The sequence below is a fragment of the Pantherophis guttatus genome, chromosome 4 (genome assembly GCF_059756535.1).
Source record: "Pantherophis guttatus breed Tessera chromosome 4, ASM5975653v1, whole genome shotgun sequence".
Classification (NCBI taxonomy): domain Eukaryota; kingdom Metazoa; phylum Chordata; class Lepidosauria; order Squamata; family Colubridae; genus Pantherophis; species Pantherophis guttatus.
The window spans coordinates 30,355,733-30,374,917 of NC_142066.1; the positions used below are offsets into that span (position 1 = coordinate 30,355,733).

At 40.3% G+C, this 19,185-nt stretch overlaps 1 protein-coding gene across 1 annotated transcript in view; it reads left to right on the forward strand.

Annotated features, from left to right (window-relative positions):
* LOC117669085 (immunoglobulin superfamily member 1) overlaps window positions 1–9,890 on the forward strand; it is a 28,203-nt gene extending 18,313 nt beyond the window's left edge. Inside the window, exon 8 of the mRNA XM_087893901.1 lies at window positions 6,468–9,890. Within this exon, the coding sequence (XP_087750027.1) occupies window positions 6,468–6,626 (159 nt within the window). The 3' untranslated portion in view covers window positions 6,627–9,890. The remainder of the gene's footprint in view (window positions 1–6,467) is intronic.
* The last annotated feature ends 9,295 nt before the right edge of the window (window positions 9,891–19,185 follow it).

Here is a 19,185-nt window from a genome sequence, read left to right on the forward strand (position 1 = left end):
CGGGGGAGGGCCTTCTCTGTGGCTTCCCCAGCTCTCTGGAACCAGTTACCTCCTGAGATCCGGACTACCCCCACTCTATTGGCCTTCTGGAAAGCGGTGAAGACCTGGCTTTTCCGGCAGGCCTGGGTCCGTTGATTTCGCTGTTGCAATCTTGCGAGATCCGGCCATGAATGGTGTGCATGGGCTTTTAATGTTTTTAAAATGTTTTTATAATGTTTTAAAATAATTTTTCTATGTTCATTGTTCACATTATTTTTGCTGTAAGCCACCCAGAATCCCTTGGGAGTTGGGCGGCATAGAAATGCGATAAATTAAATTAAATATCCTCTCCTTATTTATTCAACCTCTGTGTTGAATAAATATTGAAAGGGTCTGGATTGGAAGAAGATGGTTTTAAAACTGGAAGAAGAAACATCAGTAACCTGTGCTATGCTGGCAACCAGCTATTTCTGGTAACTGGGAATGCAAATGATCTTCAAGCTGTAATAACGAAAGGCAAGGAACACAGAGGAAAAAAATGAAACTATAAAGAAGAACAAGCTAATGGCAAAAGGCACAGCAGCCAGATATAAGATACGCAACAAAGATATTGAAGTGATGGATAGCTTTTGCCTTTTAGGATCAACGTGCAGTCCAAGGGACTCGCAGGAGTCTTCTCCAGCACCATAGTTCAAAGAATTGAGGCCTTTGAACTATGGTGCTGGAGAAGACTCCTGCGAGTCCCTTGGACCGCAAGGCAAACAAACTAGTCAGTCCTAGAGATCAACCCTGACTGCTCCTTAGAAGGCCAGATCCTTAAGATGAAACTCAAATATTTTGGCCACCAAATGAGAAGGAAGGGCTCACTGGAGAAGAGCCTAATGCTGGGAAACATTGAGGGCAAAAGAAGAAAGGGACAACAGAAAATGAGGTGGATGGATGGAGTCACCAAAGCAGTAGGCGTGAGTTTAAATGGACTCCAGAGGATGGTAGAGGACAGGAAGGCCTGGAGGAACATTGTCCATGGGGTCGTGATGGGTCGGACACGACTTCGCAACTGACAACAACAGGTAGTCCTCAACTTATAACCATGATTGAGCCCAAAATTTACGTTGCTAAGTGAAAAAATTGTTAAGTGAGTTTTGCCCCATTTTACAGCTTTTCTTGCCACTTTTGTTAAGTGGATCACTGCAGTTGTTAAATTACTAACGCGGGTGTTAAGTGAATCTGGTTTCCCCGTTGACTTTGCTTGTCAAAAGATTCACATGACCCTGGGATATCACAACTGTCATAAATGTTGCCAGTCGTCAACCATCCAAATGTAAATCACATGACCATGGGATGCTGCAACGGTCATAAGTATGAAAAATTGTCATAAATAACTTTTTTCAGTGCCGTTCACTAAGGAAACTGTTGTAAATTGAGGAGTACTTGTATTAGCAATAAAGGAACCAGCAATCAAGAAATATGTCACAGACCAGCACTCAGTAGGGGAGCAATGAAGGCTTTAAAAAAAGTCATTCTGGTCCATGGATGTGTCTGTATCTATAAAGGTTAGAATTATGCAGGCAATATTTTTTTTGACATTCTATGGAAGTAAACTTTGGACTTTGAAGAACTAGACATTTTTCAACTTTGGTCAAAAGTTGAAGAAGTCATTTGAAGATGTCAAGAGCAGCCCAGAAAACAAAACAAAAAATAGATCGTAAAACAAATCAATCCAGAACCTTAAGTCACCAAAAAATCATGTTCAAACTATCATGTTTGGACCATATTAGGCAAAAACTCAACCTTACTGAGAAATCTATAATGCTGGGAAGGAAAGAGAAAAGGACCAACATCAGCACTTTGGACGGACTTACCGTATTTTTCAGAGTATAAGACGCACCTTTTTCCCCCAAAAAAGAGGGTGAAAATCTGGGTGTCTTATACTCCAAATGTAGCCCCACCCAGCTTCTCAAATGGAGGTTTCAGAGGCTGAAAAAAGCATCAGAAATGAAGCTTCAGAAAAGAAGCCCCCAAACAGAGCTTCAGAAAAAAAGCCTCAGAAACAGAGCTTCAGAGGCTTTTTTTCTGAAGCTGTTTTGGAGGCTTTCAGAGGCAGGGAAAAAAAGCAAAAAAAAAAGCAAGGCACAGAGCTCCCAACCAAGGAACCTGTTGCTAAAATTCACCTCTTGGAACAGCTGATTGGGGGTATTCCGGGAGGCCAATTCACCTGCAATCAGCTTTTTTCTTATTTTCCTCCCCAAAAACTAAGGTGCGTCTTATACTCCAGTGCGTCTTATACTCTAGAAAATATGGTAACTAAAATGATGATGCACCATGAGGGGATCTGAAGGGTCAAATTGGGGACATACCCTGGAAAAGGTCGATTAATGCAGTTACTAAGAGTTGATGGCATTTTTATCAATCAAGGGGCCAAAAATAGCTATTGAAAGGCATACTTAATTTCCAAATCAGTTCTCCAACACATCACCAAAAATGGTTCCCAATATCCAAGTCATCTCAAGGTACATGTTTAATCTGCAAAAGTTCTAATGATCTCAACCCTGGAAATTTTCTTTATGATTTCTCCAAACGTTTATTATTGTTTGGGGTAAAATTTTGCCTAGTGATGAGAATGTGCAATTAAATTTGCTAACTCAGAACAAGGCATGTGGCTACTTCTGCCTTCTACACTGTCTTTTGTAAGATGAAATCAAAATGAGTTCCTCTATAACTCCAGATTATATAATTAGGATTATAACTGGAAGAAACCATGTGATCACGAATCCTACATATAGTATTTTATTTATTTATTTAGGGACTTTATATTGCCGTCTTATTCGCAAATGACAACTCAAGGCAGCTTATAGAATATAAAACCCCATATAAAAAACAATAAAACTAATAAAAGAGTCATATAATAAATTAATATACTAAAATCACCCCCCGTCCCAGCGACAGCACCTCACCCAAGCCATTTAATGGGCTTCATCCCGCTCTGGGTTCCCAAGGCCGCTGGCAGAACCAGATCTTCAGTGCCTTCCGGAGGAGTATTAGAGTGGGGGCCGTTCTACTCTCAGGGGGAATGATGTTCCAGAGAGAAGGAGCTACAACAGAGAAGGCCCTTCTTCTGGGTCCCACCAGGTGTATCTCCTTCGAGGATGGGACCCAGAGCATTCCCTGCCTCCATGCTCTGATGGGTCGGGTAGATGCGATCGGCAAGAGATGGTCCTTCAGATAACCTGGTCCCAAGCCATGAAGGGCTTTAAAGATGACAACCAGCACCTTGCTGCAAATCAGCAGCCAATGCAGCTCCCACAGGAGAGGTGATATATGTGCACACCAGGGTCTCCACAAAACCATGCAGGCTGCTGCATTTTGCACCAACTGGAGCTTCCAGATGCTCTTCAAGGGCAGCCACATGTACAGTGTGTTGCAATAGTCAAGACAGGAAGTAACTAGGACATGAGTGACTGTGATTAGGGATTTTAAGAAAATTAGCCATCAATAATGCTCTTGAAGGAGAATATATATATATAATTTATATATCTATCTTAGTCTCCCAATGGGAGTGGATTGGGATTTCACCGAACTAGGGCTGCATAAAAATCTTAGTTTACGTAGGAAGAACTTGGCTAAAGAGAAATACACATAAAGGTCTACGAAAAGAAAAGAAAACAAATATATATAAATATATATTTGTTTTCTAAGGTTTTCGCGGGTGTTTGTATGTATTTGGCCAAGACACTTCCAATTTTACGCAGGAGAAAACCCCAAATAACCAAAGACAGACAGACAGACAGACAGACAGACAGACAGACAGACAGACATGCATACATACATACATAACAACCAGTTCTGTGGGCGTGGCTTAGTTGGGGGTGTGGCTTGCTGGTCATGTGACCGGGTGGGCGTTGCTAGCTGGTCATGTGACCGGGTGGGCGTGGCTAGCTGGTCATGTGACCGGGTGGGCATGGCTATCTGCATAGGAACTATTCAGAGGGCTGAAAAAAGTCATTTCTGACTGGTCCTCGCACTTATGACCATCCTCACATTTATGCCCGTTGCGGCATTCTTAACAACCATGTCACTCATTTCACAACTGCTTCTCTTCATCATGGTGACAAGATAGAGCAAAAATGTAAAATGTGAGGACAGTCATAAGTTCGAGGACTGGTCAAAAGTGCGAGGACCAGTCAAAAATAACTTTTTCAGCCCTCTGAGTAGTCCATATGCATAAAAGGATACAGCAATAGAGAGGGATGAAGGAAGGGAAGGGAAATTAGAGTAGGAGTGAGGGTAAGAGAGGGAGGAAGAGAGGAGGAGAAGGAGAAAGGAAGAGGAAGTAGGGAGGAGAAGAAGCGGGGGGGAAGAGAAAGTAAGAAGGAAAGAAAAGAGAGAGGTGGTAGGTTTGAGGAGAAAGATTGCTGTACAATAAAAAAGATGAAAGGGAAGAAAGCCAACCCCAAACAAATATAAAGATATTAAGATAAAGAATGAATTGTTAAACTTTAAAGAATAAAAGAGAACAAAGATGAATAAATAGCAATAATTAGAAACACACATACAAACATACAATGTATTTTCTTTGAACAGAGTATTTGGCCGGTTCACAAATTTAAACAGTGTTTAGTCATTTCAATTAAATTTACAATTTCTATATTTCCTTTTTGCCACATTTATTCCTCATCTATTTTTTAAAAAAACCAATATTACCCTTCATCCTCATCTCTAATCTTAATCAAATTCAATTTTTCCCTTCTATTCTATATTATACCCCTTCTCATTGTCATCTATTTTTATATCCATCCTCACATTGGTTAATTATGTAATATTACAGTTGTTTAATACAAATTCAACATTTTAATATAAATCAATTAGTTATATAACTATCTTTTTTGTATATTAATCAATATGAACATGAATATTCCAATTATTTTCATGCAATCCAATTTCTTACAAATCAATTAATTATATTTACCAATAATAATAAACCAAATAATTTCTCCCATATATTCCTCCAAACAACAACTTAACCATTTCTGCTTTCAACACAATATACAATGAATAGTAACTCAATTATTACAATTCCCTAGTTAAATAGAGCTTTTTTTCTTTTGTGTTTTAAAATCTTGAACTCTCCTCTTTTGCCCTAAATTTCCCATTGTTTGCACCTACCTTTTTTGGTGAGGAAAAAGAAAAAGAAATTTCTCTCTGCCTTATTTTGTCACGTTGCAGCAAAGACCCTGCTTTACTTTCGGTTTCGCTTTTTCAGCATAGCTAGGCTAGGGGAAAAAAATCTGCTTGAGCACTCTTTGCAGAGAGCAATAGAGCCCTGGCAAAACAGCTGAGAGCAAATCAGCTGAGAGGCAGGACGCCGATCTAATCAACTTGTGCTAATTAACCGATGCTGAAGCTGAAGTGGCTGTTTTTTCTTGCTGTTTGCTTGCAAGGAGGTAAGTGCTGCGAAGCACAGGGGAAAGGGTGGGGGCCGCCCCCCTTGCCTCTTACCGTCCCCTAAGGCATTCCACCGCCCCCCAGGGGGCAGTACTGCCCACTTTGGCAACCACTGGCTTAACTACTTAACTACTTAACAACCAGTTCTATCGAAGTAGAATCCCACCACTGAGTCTACCCATTTATTTTTGCAGGCGTCGGTCTATTCATTTCTTTTCTTTTAACACTGATCAGCTGTAGGGTGGCTCTTTGAAGCCCCACGGCAGCTGCGAGGCCAATAAAATTATAATAAAACACTGAACTGTTTGTTAAATTGCTGGCTCGTCCACCCCTTGCCCAGTGGTGCAGAGGGGCGGGGCAAGGGGCGGGGCGAGCCAGCAATTTAACAAACAGTTCAGCCGAACCGCCTAGAACTGGCAGAATCCCACCACTGCATACACACACACACACACACACACACACACACACACACACACATATTATTCTCTTTTCGTAGGTCTTTATGTGTATTTTTCTCTCAGCCAGGTTTTATATATATATTACACACAAAGACACACATACATACATACTCACATACATACATACATACACACTAGCATCCCAACCACCGCAACAGACAGTTCTAAATATTGAATGAATACTGTCGATTCATAATATTTTGAATTGTGATCTACTTTGAATACCCACGCCAACCTTAAGTTTCTATTGGGAGAAATGGAGGCAAGTGACAAAACGTGTGGTATGATATTATAACATAAAACCTCTTTTGGTATATGGGGACATCAAAAAGTGTAAGGGTGGTTGGGCTGAGAGAAGTGACTGGCCCAAGATCACCCAGCTGGTTTTCATGGCCAGGTGGGACTTCAACTCAGAGTTTCTGGGCCAGTGCCTTAACCATTAGACCAAATTGGCTCTTGGTTAAGTATCAATATCCCAGCATTATTTAGCTGGTTAGGAGAGGCCACACTTTGAGCATACTTAAAGGCTTTTGTTGAAACATTAACAGAAACACTGCACTCTCAATGTCTTTTCTTTGTTCTCTGCAGCACTTAAGCTCTTCCATGGTGGAAACCCCTGATGAAATTTCATATGCTGCAATAAACCACAATTCACTGGAAATCAGACCACCAACCCTTTATGACACAGTCCCTGAATCCTGTATCTATGCAAATGTGTCCAAAGAAAGCACTAAGGAGAACCAATAGGGAAGGCCATTCAGAAGAGAAGATAATTCTGAAATGTTGGTGTAGCCATCTATATTACAGATATCCATGTTGGGATCATCTTGCTATACATATCCTTCTTCCTCTTTCATGGTTTTAATTGTTCAATCTCAGAGATATGCTGGGTTCAGGCCAGTGGTGGGTTGCTCCTGGTTCGCCCGAGCTGGTAGCGGTGATGATGTGATGTCACCGAACCAGTTCTCTTTGTCTGGGAGCTGGGCCCTGCCACCCACCCCTGCGTTATTCCTACCTTTATTTCTTCATTTTTAGCCCAGCTGTTAGGTGTGGCAGAGTGGATTGCTGCACCTCAGCTAGGCCGATACCTAACGCATTTGCACGGAGCGCAAGTTTGGCGTGCACACGAGCGAAGCGAGCATGCGTGCGGCGATCGCGCACAAAGCATGTGCACAAAGAGAACCAGTAGTAACACCAGTTAGAATCCACCACTGGTTCAGGCTATCATATATCCTGCCCATAAGTGTCTTCACAAGAATATTATTATAACATCCAATACTGCAAACTGAATCCTGGCATTCTGTAGCTCAAGTCCAATTTTTTCTCCAAGACTGAGATGGGCCAATAGGAGAAAGAATCAGACAGGGAGCTGCTGAGAGATTCGCTATGGAGTTACAAATATCAGAACTCCATAACCATAATCATGACTGGAAGGGAATATTTAAGGAAAAACTCCTTCGACATTCTGATTAGTAGAAGGATATATTTTTAAACGGGACCACACAGAAATATTTTTGCTTTTAAATACAAACTCCATCTAGAGGCAACTATCAAAACGATTGGATCTTGCTTGCTTTTTCCTGAACTTTCTATGAAGCCATGAAGAATTTTATGTCTTGTGAAAGCAAGTTAACCTGCATCTAGATATTGTTTATACTCAATCAACCAGCCTCATTATCAGGGTGAAAATCCCCTTTTGCAACTGATCCTCAGTTGCCAGGTACAATGATGGATCTTTTGAGTCTAGAAGGAGGATATGGGCAAGGCTGAGTTGAATATTCTTACTATAATTAAAAAGGTGAGGTGGTTTGTAAAAATTTCCATGAACCTTTAAATATTTAAGAAAACACCTTCTGAAAATAAGAGCTTTCCAACAATACCAAAACCCACCCTTTGCAGTGGCTATATGATGTTTTGATGATTATATTGTTCTGACTCTTGTGAAGACAGTTGTGTGCAATTTGTGACAGATTAACAAAAAGAGGGCGGACAGATAAATAATTCGAGACTGCTGATAGGCTATTAATAGCCAGTGGAACTGTAACTCTCTTACCCTCCTAAGGTAAAGCCACCGTTCTCATCTCAGGTGTTACATCTGGTAATCTGATCATATCTGGTACAATAATGAGAACATGTTCTTGAAAATTAAAGTGAAAGGAAGTTGACCCACCATGGCATGGTAGCAGGACCATGGCAACTTGTAGAGGAACGTTTTAGCAACATGGAGGAGAGGAGGACAATGGCTCAGTGACAAGACAAATTCAGGATCATAGGGACAGAGGATATAATTTTTAAACTGTAATGGGGGGAAACAGGAGTAATTTGAGGTTCCTTCTGTTGGCTTTGTTGAATTTCTGTATGTGTTCCTGAGAATGGGAATAGAATATGAGCAAGGATTAGTGAAGCAGGTTTTGTGACTAACAAGCATATACAAGTAGGATAGGCAAGGCCTTTACCTAACTACATCCTACCAGATGAAAGTTAGAATATGGGTTCTGTGGATGAAGAAGAGCAGAAGACAGTGATCCAAGATTTGCAATTTCTTAGACAAACAGCAGGCAGAATGTTAGACAAGAGAATAAATCCTGAATTCTCTAACCTATGCATACAAACACCACCTCCTTGTGATAAATCAGTCAGTGCCATCGGATCTACACACCCCAAGACGTGGTTGATACATGCTCCTCTGAAGAACCTCCATTGGAAGTTTGTCTTTCAAGTTGCAAAAAAGTATTTCATGAAACCCCACTATGAAGTCAACTTCGTAGTGCTTACCTGGCCTTTCAATTCACATCTCAAAGGAGCAGTTGGAGAGCAAGTCAATTGCCTTACTGGGATCTTGTCAGCTGGAGCTGGCACACAGAGAAGGATAGTCAATGCTAGCTTCTGAACTCTTAAATCCTGCAAAACCTGCTTCCTGAACCTACATTTGGAATTCTTCCTTTTTATTTCTGGTTTTCTTTTTCTAAAAAGAAAGTGGAATCACTTTAAGGGGGGAGCCTGAAGCTTAGAATACTAGTTATTCTTTACAACAACTTCAAATCTTTATTACGGTTATGGATCACTATATTATTATGTCCTACTCTAAAACTGAAGGAAAAAACTGGCCTCACCATGGGAGACCAGCATCTTCAGGTTGCCATGGAGAAGAGCCCTGAGTAATAAATAATGAAGACTGATATATATTTCTAAGATGTTAAATCAGATTGAATGGGTACAAGGGTATCCTAGACCAGGGGTGTCAAACTCGTGTCATCACGACGGCGTCACGTGACATATTGGGACTTTCCCCCCCTTTTGCTAAGCAGAGCAGGAGCAGAGCCAGCCTGTGATGCAGGCTGCGAGTTTGACACCCCTGTCCTAGACTATTGACGTTGTACTACATTACTTAGTCTGTAAAGCAGTGTTTCTCAACCATGGTGACAATAAGATGCAAGGACTTCAGGTCCCAGAATTCCCCAGGCAGCATGGTTAAGGAATTCTGGGAGTTGAAGTCCACATATCTTAATGTTGCCAAGGTTGAACAACACTGCCATAAAATAAAGGTTCTCTTCAGTTGAAATTCACAACTGGTGACCACCTATAATTTTCTTTCAAAGCATTTATTTGTTTTTGCCATAGCTTTCTTCTGTGTAAGTTTCTTTCAACTACTCTATGTAGCCTTCAGCCCTAGGATTCCTCATGGCCTTTCATCCAGATACTGACTGGGTGGGTTTTTGCTTAGCTTTTTGAGCTCTGACAAATTCACTAGCCTCAGCTGTTGTGATATTTTAACATGTAAATAAACCAAGTGTTAGTGAAGCAACATAAATATCCTATGACTAACCCACTAAAATGAAAATTTGGGAACTTCTGGAACTTCTCCATTCTCAGAAATGGGGTATGTCCACATTAGTATTTTTTACTATACTTGTATTATTCATGTTTTCTGTGATCTTGATGTTTTATTCTTGGCAAACTAAAAAATTGCTAAGATGTCATGACTATAATTTAATAAAGATATAAATAAGACACTACAGGGTGAGTCCTTTATCATGATTGGGGGCTGGGAGGGTTGGTATCTTAATACAAAATACAAATCTCATCTCTTGTCAAGGCCAGATTTCTAAGCCTCCCATTCAGTGATCCCGTCCCAGGATCAGCCTGAAAAATGTCCACATCATCTAAAAAAAAGGTGGGGAGCTATGGTCCCTTTATGACTTGTGGACTTCAACTCCCAGAATTCCTGAGCCAGCCATGCTGTTCAGGAATTCTGGGAGTTGAAGCCCATGGGTTATAAAAGGGCCATAGTTCCAGGGGTGAAATCTAAAATTTGTCACTACCGGTTCTGTGGGTGTGACTTGGTGTGTGTGTGGGGGTGTTAATGTGACTGGGTGGGCGTGGCCAACTTTTTTTCTTTTTACTTTTAAAAGCATTTTTTCTACAACCTTAAGAGGTTGCAGAAAAAAATGCTTTTAAAAGCCTCTGAAGATCCCAGCTGAGCCGTGCAATCATCAGAGACTTTTTAAAAAACTTTTAAAAGCATTTTTTTGGCCGGAGAGGTTGTAGAAAAAAGTTTTTTAAAAAAACAGCCTCTAATGATTGCGCGGCTCAGCTGGGTATGGGGGGGTGTACACAGGGATTTTTGCTACTGGTTCTCCGAACCACCCGTCGCCATCACTACCAGATCGGGAGATCCGGTCTGAACCGGGAGCATTTCACCCCTGCATAGTTCCCCATCCCTGATCTAAAAGAAGACTTTACTTGCCTTCAGCTTTCTTTTTCAATTAGAGAAGCATCAATATCCCCCATTAAAACTATTTTATTTGAACTGGGAGTAGGACATTTCTCAATTTTCAGGACTTTGCCTCCTAATCCATCTGTCCAGATGCAGTTTCAGCCAATATGTCCTTTTAACAATAGCAATTGCACTTAGACTTACATACCGCTTTATAGTGCTTTTATAGCCCTCTCTAAGCAGTTTACAGAGTTAGCATAGTGTCCCCAACAATCTGGGTCCTCATTTTACCCACCTCGGAAGGATGGAAGGCTGAGTCAACCTTGAGCGGGTGATTTGATCTGCTGAACTGTAACTAGCAGGTTAGCTGAACTAGTCTGCAGTACTGGACTCTAACCACTGCGTCACCATTTTTTAATTCCAAAACTGAAAAGTTTTAACCCGGCTACCCAATTTCACGGTCTCCAACCTCATTTCTATCTGTGGACATCATTCTACATCCTACCCAAAACTCCTTACCTTACCTTAATGTTCTCCTACTCCTCACCTCAGTCATGAGGTATAGTTGTGTTGTCAGAAAGACATCAAGAAGGCTGCTTTTTAAACTGCTTACACGATATTATCCATATGCCGGGTGTCAGGTTATAGCCAATCTGAATGGTCTTGGATCCAAATGAATATGAAATAAAGCTGCCTACTTAATCAGATACATTTCTGACAGCACAGATTCTAAATTTTTCTTCAAAAAAAATCACCAGCACAGTCACTTAATGGTCAAAAGTAGTAACTGTATGCCAACACCTTTAAACATTTCTTTTTGCATGATTAGGAAATGAGAATGACCTCTCTCTCTCCCTCCCTCCCTCCCTCCCTCCCACCCCTCAAAGAAATACTGAAATGAGATGCTTTACAGGCAGTGATTCAAAGTCAAATGCATCAATAAACTGTTTACTGCAAACACAAGAAAAGAAAAATCTTGACAACTGCAAAAACCAAAATGCAAATGGGCATAGTTAATGCTTCTTTCTCCTGCTAATATAACACAACCTTATTTCTCAACCTTGTTAACTGGAAGATGTATGGATGTCAGCCCTCAGAATTCCCCAGTAAGCATGGGGAATTTCATAAGGTTCAGAAACAGTTTAATACACCAAGGGCCTATCGCTTTAAGGCAGGAGGAAGTGTTGACATCTCTCCATTGTTATTGCATTCAAATTTCAGCACTTCTGACTTTTGTCAGACTGAGTTGTCATCCCTTCCATGTCTTCCTGAATTTACATTTTCAAGATGGAAACTATTATTTTGACATGCAAATCCATTTTGTTAGTTTATGCTTCAGTAGGTGGAAGAATTTAACTCATACTGTCTGGGCTGGGATTGGTCGGGTGTCTCTGATGTCTCTCTGCTGCTAAGCTTCACAATAAACATTCACCATAAGCATGAGATAAAATCTCCTAGCATCTGACTTTCAACAGACTAAGAATCTACAAATAAAACCCCAAACCAAATGCAAAGCAACAAAGCAAAACATAAATACATGATAAGGATGCCAGCCAAAAGACTTGAGCACCTTTCATAAGAAATTACATCACAAGGAAGCTACATTTTTAAAGCTTGTAACAAGGAACATTTATATAGTACATCCACAGACAACCTCGTAAAAAGAGCCAGTTCCTAAGCAATTTAGATTAACGGTATTCACAGATAAGACGCATAATGCAGCCGCTTTATGTCACAAGATATTATTCTACATTTTCAAAATCTGTAGAAAAAATGCTTGGTCTTCATATTAATGTATAGTAGTTGGTAAAATAGACAGTATTTCAGCAATTTGCACATTTTACTCGAGTCCTTATTCAGTTCAAAATATTGATCCTCCTATGAAACTCACGTTGCTTGCACAGGCTAAAAACCATCATTAAGCCGCTAATTAATTTAATACTGTACAATAAGCATGTTCTTGTTACTTTTTATTTTCTGAACTAAACACACTATTCTGTGTCCCTCACAATATGCCAATCTCCCATTTTATGGTGGCATAGAATTGTGAGTTTACCAAGCTCTTAGAGACCACATAGATTTTCCTCCAGGTGGATCTGTCCTCAATCTGCTCCTTTAGATCTTCCAGTGGTGCACATCTCCTCTGCAACTGAGACCGTCCACCTTACTGCTGATTGTCCTCTTCTCATTCCTTCCAGCTTTCCTAGCATTAATGACATCTCCGGAGAGGTAGCTTTTTACAAAATGTGTCTGAAGCAAGATAATTTGAACTTGGCTTTTCATGCTAAGAATTGACGTTGACTTAATACAGTAGCACACAATCGATTCTTGTGAGTTTACCACCTTCCAGTTTTGTGGTTTGCCCTTCTTCCCATCCCAGGACAAAATTACTGCAAGTCTTCCATCTCTGTGAAACCCAGCAATGTGGTTCCATTGCAGGAAGCATTTTCCTTCAGCTGCACATATGAACTGTACAGGGAAACAGAGTTCCATCTGTAGAGAAGCCAGCTTCTAGGCACATGAAAGGTCCTCAGAAGGTGAAATACAGGTGGTCCTTGATTTATGATCACAATCGAGCCCCACATTTATGTTGCTAAGCGAGACAGTTCAGTGAATTTTGCCACATTTCTCGCCACACTTGTTAGGTGGATCACTGCAGTTATTAAGTTAGTAACCCGGTAGTCAAGTGAATCTGGCTTCCCTATTGACTGATTGTCAGGTGGCTGCAAAAGGCAATCACATGATCAGATGCCGCAGCCGTCATAAATATGACTCAGTTGCCAAGCGTCTGAATTTTATCACCTGACCATGGGAATACTGCAATGGTCATAACTGCGAAAAACGGTCATCAGTCACTTCTTTCAGTGCTGTCATAATTTTGAAAGGTCGCTAAGTGAACTGTTACGCATTGACAGTTACCTAAACTAGAAAACCTTGTTATTTCACTGATGCTATATGGGGGAAATATACCGCTGCATATAATGCTTCTCCATTTCAACTGAGACCTCCATCTGCTCACTCTCCAGGGATAAAGATCACAAGAGGAGCACCAGGACTGCATGCTATTCTCATAAAAGACACCAAAGCAGAAAAATTGCACTAGATAAGAGTGCATGTTAGAGATAAGAACCATTTTTCTATTTTTGTTTTATGTCTGATTTATTTTAGGCATAAGTGACATGAGGTATATTAAAAATTCATTTTAGGGAAGGGAAGGTCTCAGAGTTGAGCTCAACCCCAGGAGTGGAGTAGAAACTTTATCGTCACAGTAAATGTACGCTAATCGGCATACATTAAAATAGCCTTCATTGGCTTGGTTTTTTTCTGCTGCAGAGCGACTAAAATGAATCCAATCAGTAGCCTTTAAATGGTGATAAAAAGCAGCTTAGACAAGCAGCCTACACTTGATAGAAAAGCATAGGATGCAGGATGTAGTCAAAGCAAAAAGTATTTCAATTCTGCCCTGTACATTTGTGATGTTACAGTGCCACCTAATGGCCATAGTAGTTCATGGGAGCATTTCACCATAACTGATGATTCCCCAAGTCTTCTAATCTAGTGAGGGCAGTCAGGTGTGGTTAACTGCTGAGGCCATCTCATTTAAGTTACAGGTAACTTTTTCCTGCATTTCATGGAGATGGACCAAAGAATCTGCCAACAAGATTGATTAAGTAGACTCCAATATGAAATGGCCATTTAAAAAAATTCTGCTCTAATCATGACGCATTCATGAATGCCATGAAGCATTCTTGGGCCAGTCAGCACTAGCTGCCCTTTGACAAGCCATCACCTTTACTCTGGAGAGGGAAGAGGTAATAGATCTCCAGGCCCATTACAGCAGTGAGTGCTATTCCCTCAAAAGAAAGGTCGACAAGAAGGCTACATCATGGATTGAAAAATTAAGAACTTGTGGACATACACCATTTCCTCCATCTTTGGTCTCCCGTGGTCATCTGAAGCAAGAGTAAGAAAGACCTTCAGGGTTACGTTTGGCCCCCTGATCTTTCAGAGGATCGCAGTGACAACAGACTGTGGTAGTATCACAGAAATTGACAGGATTGATGTCCCAAAGGTGCTTTTTCCAAAAGACAACTGGACTTCCTTGGTTTTCTTTGAAAACATTTCGCTTCTCACCCAAAAACAGCCTGGATGATTGAGAATCTCCACAGACATTTGGACAGGGCTGATGTTTTCTGCTCCATTTTTCTCTTTGTGTTTATGTGGTATGGGGGAAGAAGGCATTTGGGAAGAAAAATTACTTTCATTCTCATTCTTAAATCCTCCCTTGTGGGGCGGGTGGGATAAAGCCAAAAATTGTAGCCCAGCCCTTCAATCATAGAATAGTACATTTCAGCAGATGTGAGAGACTGCAGGGAAGTGACGGACAGGAAGAGAGAAAAAACACAGATGTAAGTAATTTTAAAGCATCCGGAGGAAGTGAGCCTGTTGGCAGCAATCCAGCCCAGATGGGAAAACTCTGGGGAAAAAAAAATTAAAATATTCCAAGAAGCTCCACTGTAAATAACTATTAATGAGGATGAAAATACCCTCTTGTAATTATTTACCCCACCCCCTCCAAAACACTCCCCAAACTAGCATTAACCATACTGAAATCTATATAATTCTGACTTCCTTCGTTTGCTTAGTGTTACTTTTAAAAAAATTTCATAAGAATTTCCCAGCCACATTTATAGTTAAAAGAACTTTTGAGTGATTTGAAATGCTTCTTCCCAGGTTTCTCTTCATCTGAGTTGAGTTGCAGCTCATGAAATAAGTTAACCCTCTCATGCAACTTCTGAAGGTTGTGCCAGAGCACACCCTATTCTAATGTGGCCTCCACATCCTCTGAAAATCATGAGAACAGGGTGTGCTTTCAAGAATAGTTGTTGTGGGGTATTGGCGAACACTGGTATGTCATTCAAAATATTGTGATGTATCACCTGTGACCCATGTCATAGGTTCACCTTCACTGTTCTGTAAACATCTGCATGAAAAGTCAGGTCACCCTTTCTAGCCTTGACAATTCATGTGGAAGGTAGACTAGTGTACCTTCCTGAGGTTGACTCAGCCTTCCATCCTTTCAAAGGTAGGTAAAATGAGGACCCAGACTGTGGGGGCAATGAGCTGACTTTGTATAAATATACAAAAGTATGAAGGCTATTGCTTAATGTATTGTAAGCCGCCCTGAGTCTCCGGAGAAGGGCGGCATATAAATAATTTTTTTTTAAAAAAGTGTAATATTTACATTTTTTAACCACCTGTGAGCTGCAGAAAATTGGGTGGGCCATCTTCAGTTCCAAGATGTTGCATTACCCCATACTTAAGCAGTGGGAACTGCACTGTATTCTTTAAAGTCACTTTTTTTTGCAGTCTCAATCTTTCCTTCTCTTCCCCATGAGTACCAATATTTATGCTAAAGTAGCACCCAATGAAAACACCCATGCCTGAACTCTTGTACTTTTTATATTGTGCTTCGTCTTGCTCGGCTGCTGCTACTTCTTCTCCTTTCTTTTGGACTGTCCACTTCTTAAGGAAAAATGTCTTCCTTTGTTTGGCTGCTGAACTGTTTGCTGGTGGTTGCAGAGCTCCAAAACTACCTGTCTCCTCTCGCCCCTGTGTGAAGATTGGAGCTTTTTGGCAACTCTGTGATATTGACACTGGAAAGGCGACTCAAGAGAGGGAAAGCAGGCAGCACAGGTGCCTGCAATTTTGCTCTTCCACATACAGTAAAACTAGCTTTTGAAGAGTTGTATCCTTGAATCATGGCCTTTGGCTTTATTTCCATTACTGGTCAGGAAAACATCTGACAAAATGTTAAAACCTATGAGCAGTTTTGTTCATCCTGTGGTATTAATAGAGTGTTTTGAACAGTTACAATTCCAAGGTAATAACTAACATTTTCTGTGTAGTATTTTTACTTAGAAATTGTGCATTTCTCCAGCTTTCCCACAATACTTAAGGCATGCCTGGAATATTTGTAAAATACAATGAAGGCATCAAAAACAGTATTTACTCAAATAGCACATGAATACCCATTTAATGTTAGATATGCCTGCATGAAGAACCAAGAGAATTGATGGTGGAGGGCATGATAAACACAGGATCGGAAAAGGATCAGAATTAAGTGTTTTCTGCACCAACTTCTGACTACATCTCTTGGGACCATCTCATACTGAAAGTTTCTACAGCGTGAGCATAAACTGGAAAATAGACAAGCTTTGTAGAGAGGAGTACCGTATTTTCCGGCGTATAAGACGACTTTTTAACACATGAAAATCTTCTCAAAAGTCGGGGGTCGTCTTATACGCCGGGTGTCGTTCTCCTGTAACCAGGCAGACCAGCCCGAAAGGCTCTGACGAGCCTTAAATGGCTCTGGCGATCCCAGCTCTGACGATCCCAGCTGAGTTCCCTGCAACTCAGCTGGGATCGCCAGAAACCACGTAAAAGGAAACAAGTTTTTTCCCTTTTACTCTGAGGATCCCAGCTCTGACGATCCCAGCTGAGTTCCCTGCAACTCAGCTGGGATCGCCAGAACCATGGCTCTGACGGTCCCAGTTCTGACGGTCGATCCCATCCCAGCTGAGTTCCCTGCAACTCAGCTGGGATGGCCAGAGCCATGTAAAAGGAAAAAAGTTTTCCCCCTCCAGCTTGCTTACCTCAGCTGCTAATCGCAACGCTTGCCTTGCTTTGCTTGCCTGAATCTATTCAGGCAAGCAAGCAACTCCCTGCCTGCAATCAAGCAAGGAGTTAGTTGTGGACTTCAACTCCCAGAATTCCTCAGCCAGCAAAGCAAAGCTGGCTGAGGAATTCTGGGAGTTGAAGTCTACAAGTCTTAAAGTTGCCAAGGTTGGAGACCCCTGTTCTATTGGGTAAGTTTTTTTCCCCTTTGGGAGCTTTAAAAAAAATAGTCAATTGGGGTTTTTTTAGTTGTTCTTTTTTAGACCTAGCCATTTAGGAAGCTGTTTAGGAAGTTTTAAATTTAGCTTTCATATAAAAATAAAAATAAAATAAAATAAAATAATATTTGTGCAGCTTTCTGAGATTTAGTGTGTTTCTGTAGTGTTTCACTCCAACTACACAAACACACAAAATCTCACAAAGCTGTATGTGGAATTTTGTGTGTGTAAAGTGTGAAAGTTGGTTTTTTGGACTTTTTGTGGCTGTGTGAGGTTCCTGCTTGTTGCAGGGGCCATTTTGGGTCTAGCACAGCTGCTTTTACATTGTGGGTGAGCCAGTTGATGTTTTTTAATTTTTATTTGGTGTGCATTGGAAGAGGGGCAGTCTTATATGGCAAGTATAGCCCAAACCCTATATTTTAACAGGAAAAGTTGGGGGTCGTCTTATATGTCCAGTCGTCTTATACGCCGGAAAATACGGTACTTTGTATAAAACAAGCAAAAAGCTAGAATGTTGCGGTCCTCGCCCATGAAGTAAAAAAACCCCTGAAACTACTTCCTCAACAGAGGCCAAGGAAAAGAGTTATATAAAATGTAAGTCCAAGCATTGGACGTGTCCTGAAGAATTTTACAAATGAACAGTGGTTACTGCACTGTCCTACAGCATAAGTGGGGGCATGATAGCTCAGCAGTTAAAGATGCTGAATTTGTCAGCTAAAAAACGGACAACCTGGATTTGAGACCCAAGCACTGCGCAACTGAGTGAGCTCCCATTCCTTGCTCAACTAGCAGTTTGAAAGCATGCGAATGTAAGCAGACAAATAGATACCACTTCGATAGGAAGGTAACAGCATTCAGCGCACCTTCGCGTATACTGTAGTCCTGCTGGCTACACAATCATGGAACTGTCTTCCGACAACCCTGGTTGCCTCAGCTAAAAAACTGAGATGAACACATCCCCCTATAGTCAGACACAACTGGACAGGGGAAACCTTACATTTACCTTTTCAACTGAATAAATAAATTATTTTAATATATTGGTTATGCTTCACATTGTTACTTTCCCTTTTTGACTGAAACTAAACAGTATGGATTAAATATCTAATAGATGATTAGAAAATTAAATATTTTCCTAATAAATATTTAAAAAGTAAATATTAAACTTCACAAAGAAAGTAATTCAATATCAAAGTTTAAAGATACTATAACTCTTTGCAAAGGTTTTTTTAATAAAATTCTTCACTGTGAATATGTACACATGATTTGTTTAAAATTTTACAAATTGATAGACCATCCATATCAACTCTTTAACTACCAATAGGAAAGAATTAGATAATTAATCTATTTATTGGAAAGTATCAAACTATAATCTTTTTTAATTGTGCAAACTCATAAATATTCATATTATGCAATCTATTGTATTTAGGGCCCTATTTTTATTTAAAATATTTTCTTTTTAATTCATGCATATATAAATATGGGTAGGGTATATAAATATATATTTTTATTATTTTTATACTTTTATTTTGGATTCATGACAAAATAATAAAAGAACTGAACTGAAATATGCCTACATTAAGTTGCCCTGCAGACAAGAAACAATAAAGTATCTTACTAAACATTGTTCAACACTCGTAACATCAAATTTATCCTCAAAGCTGTCAAGCATTTTTATTTTGTTATCAAACTTGTT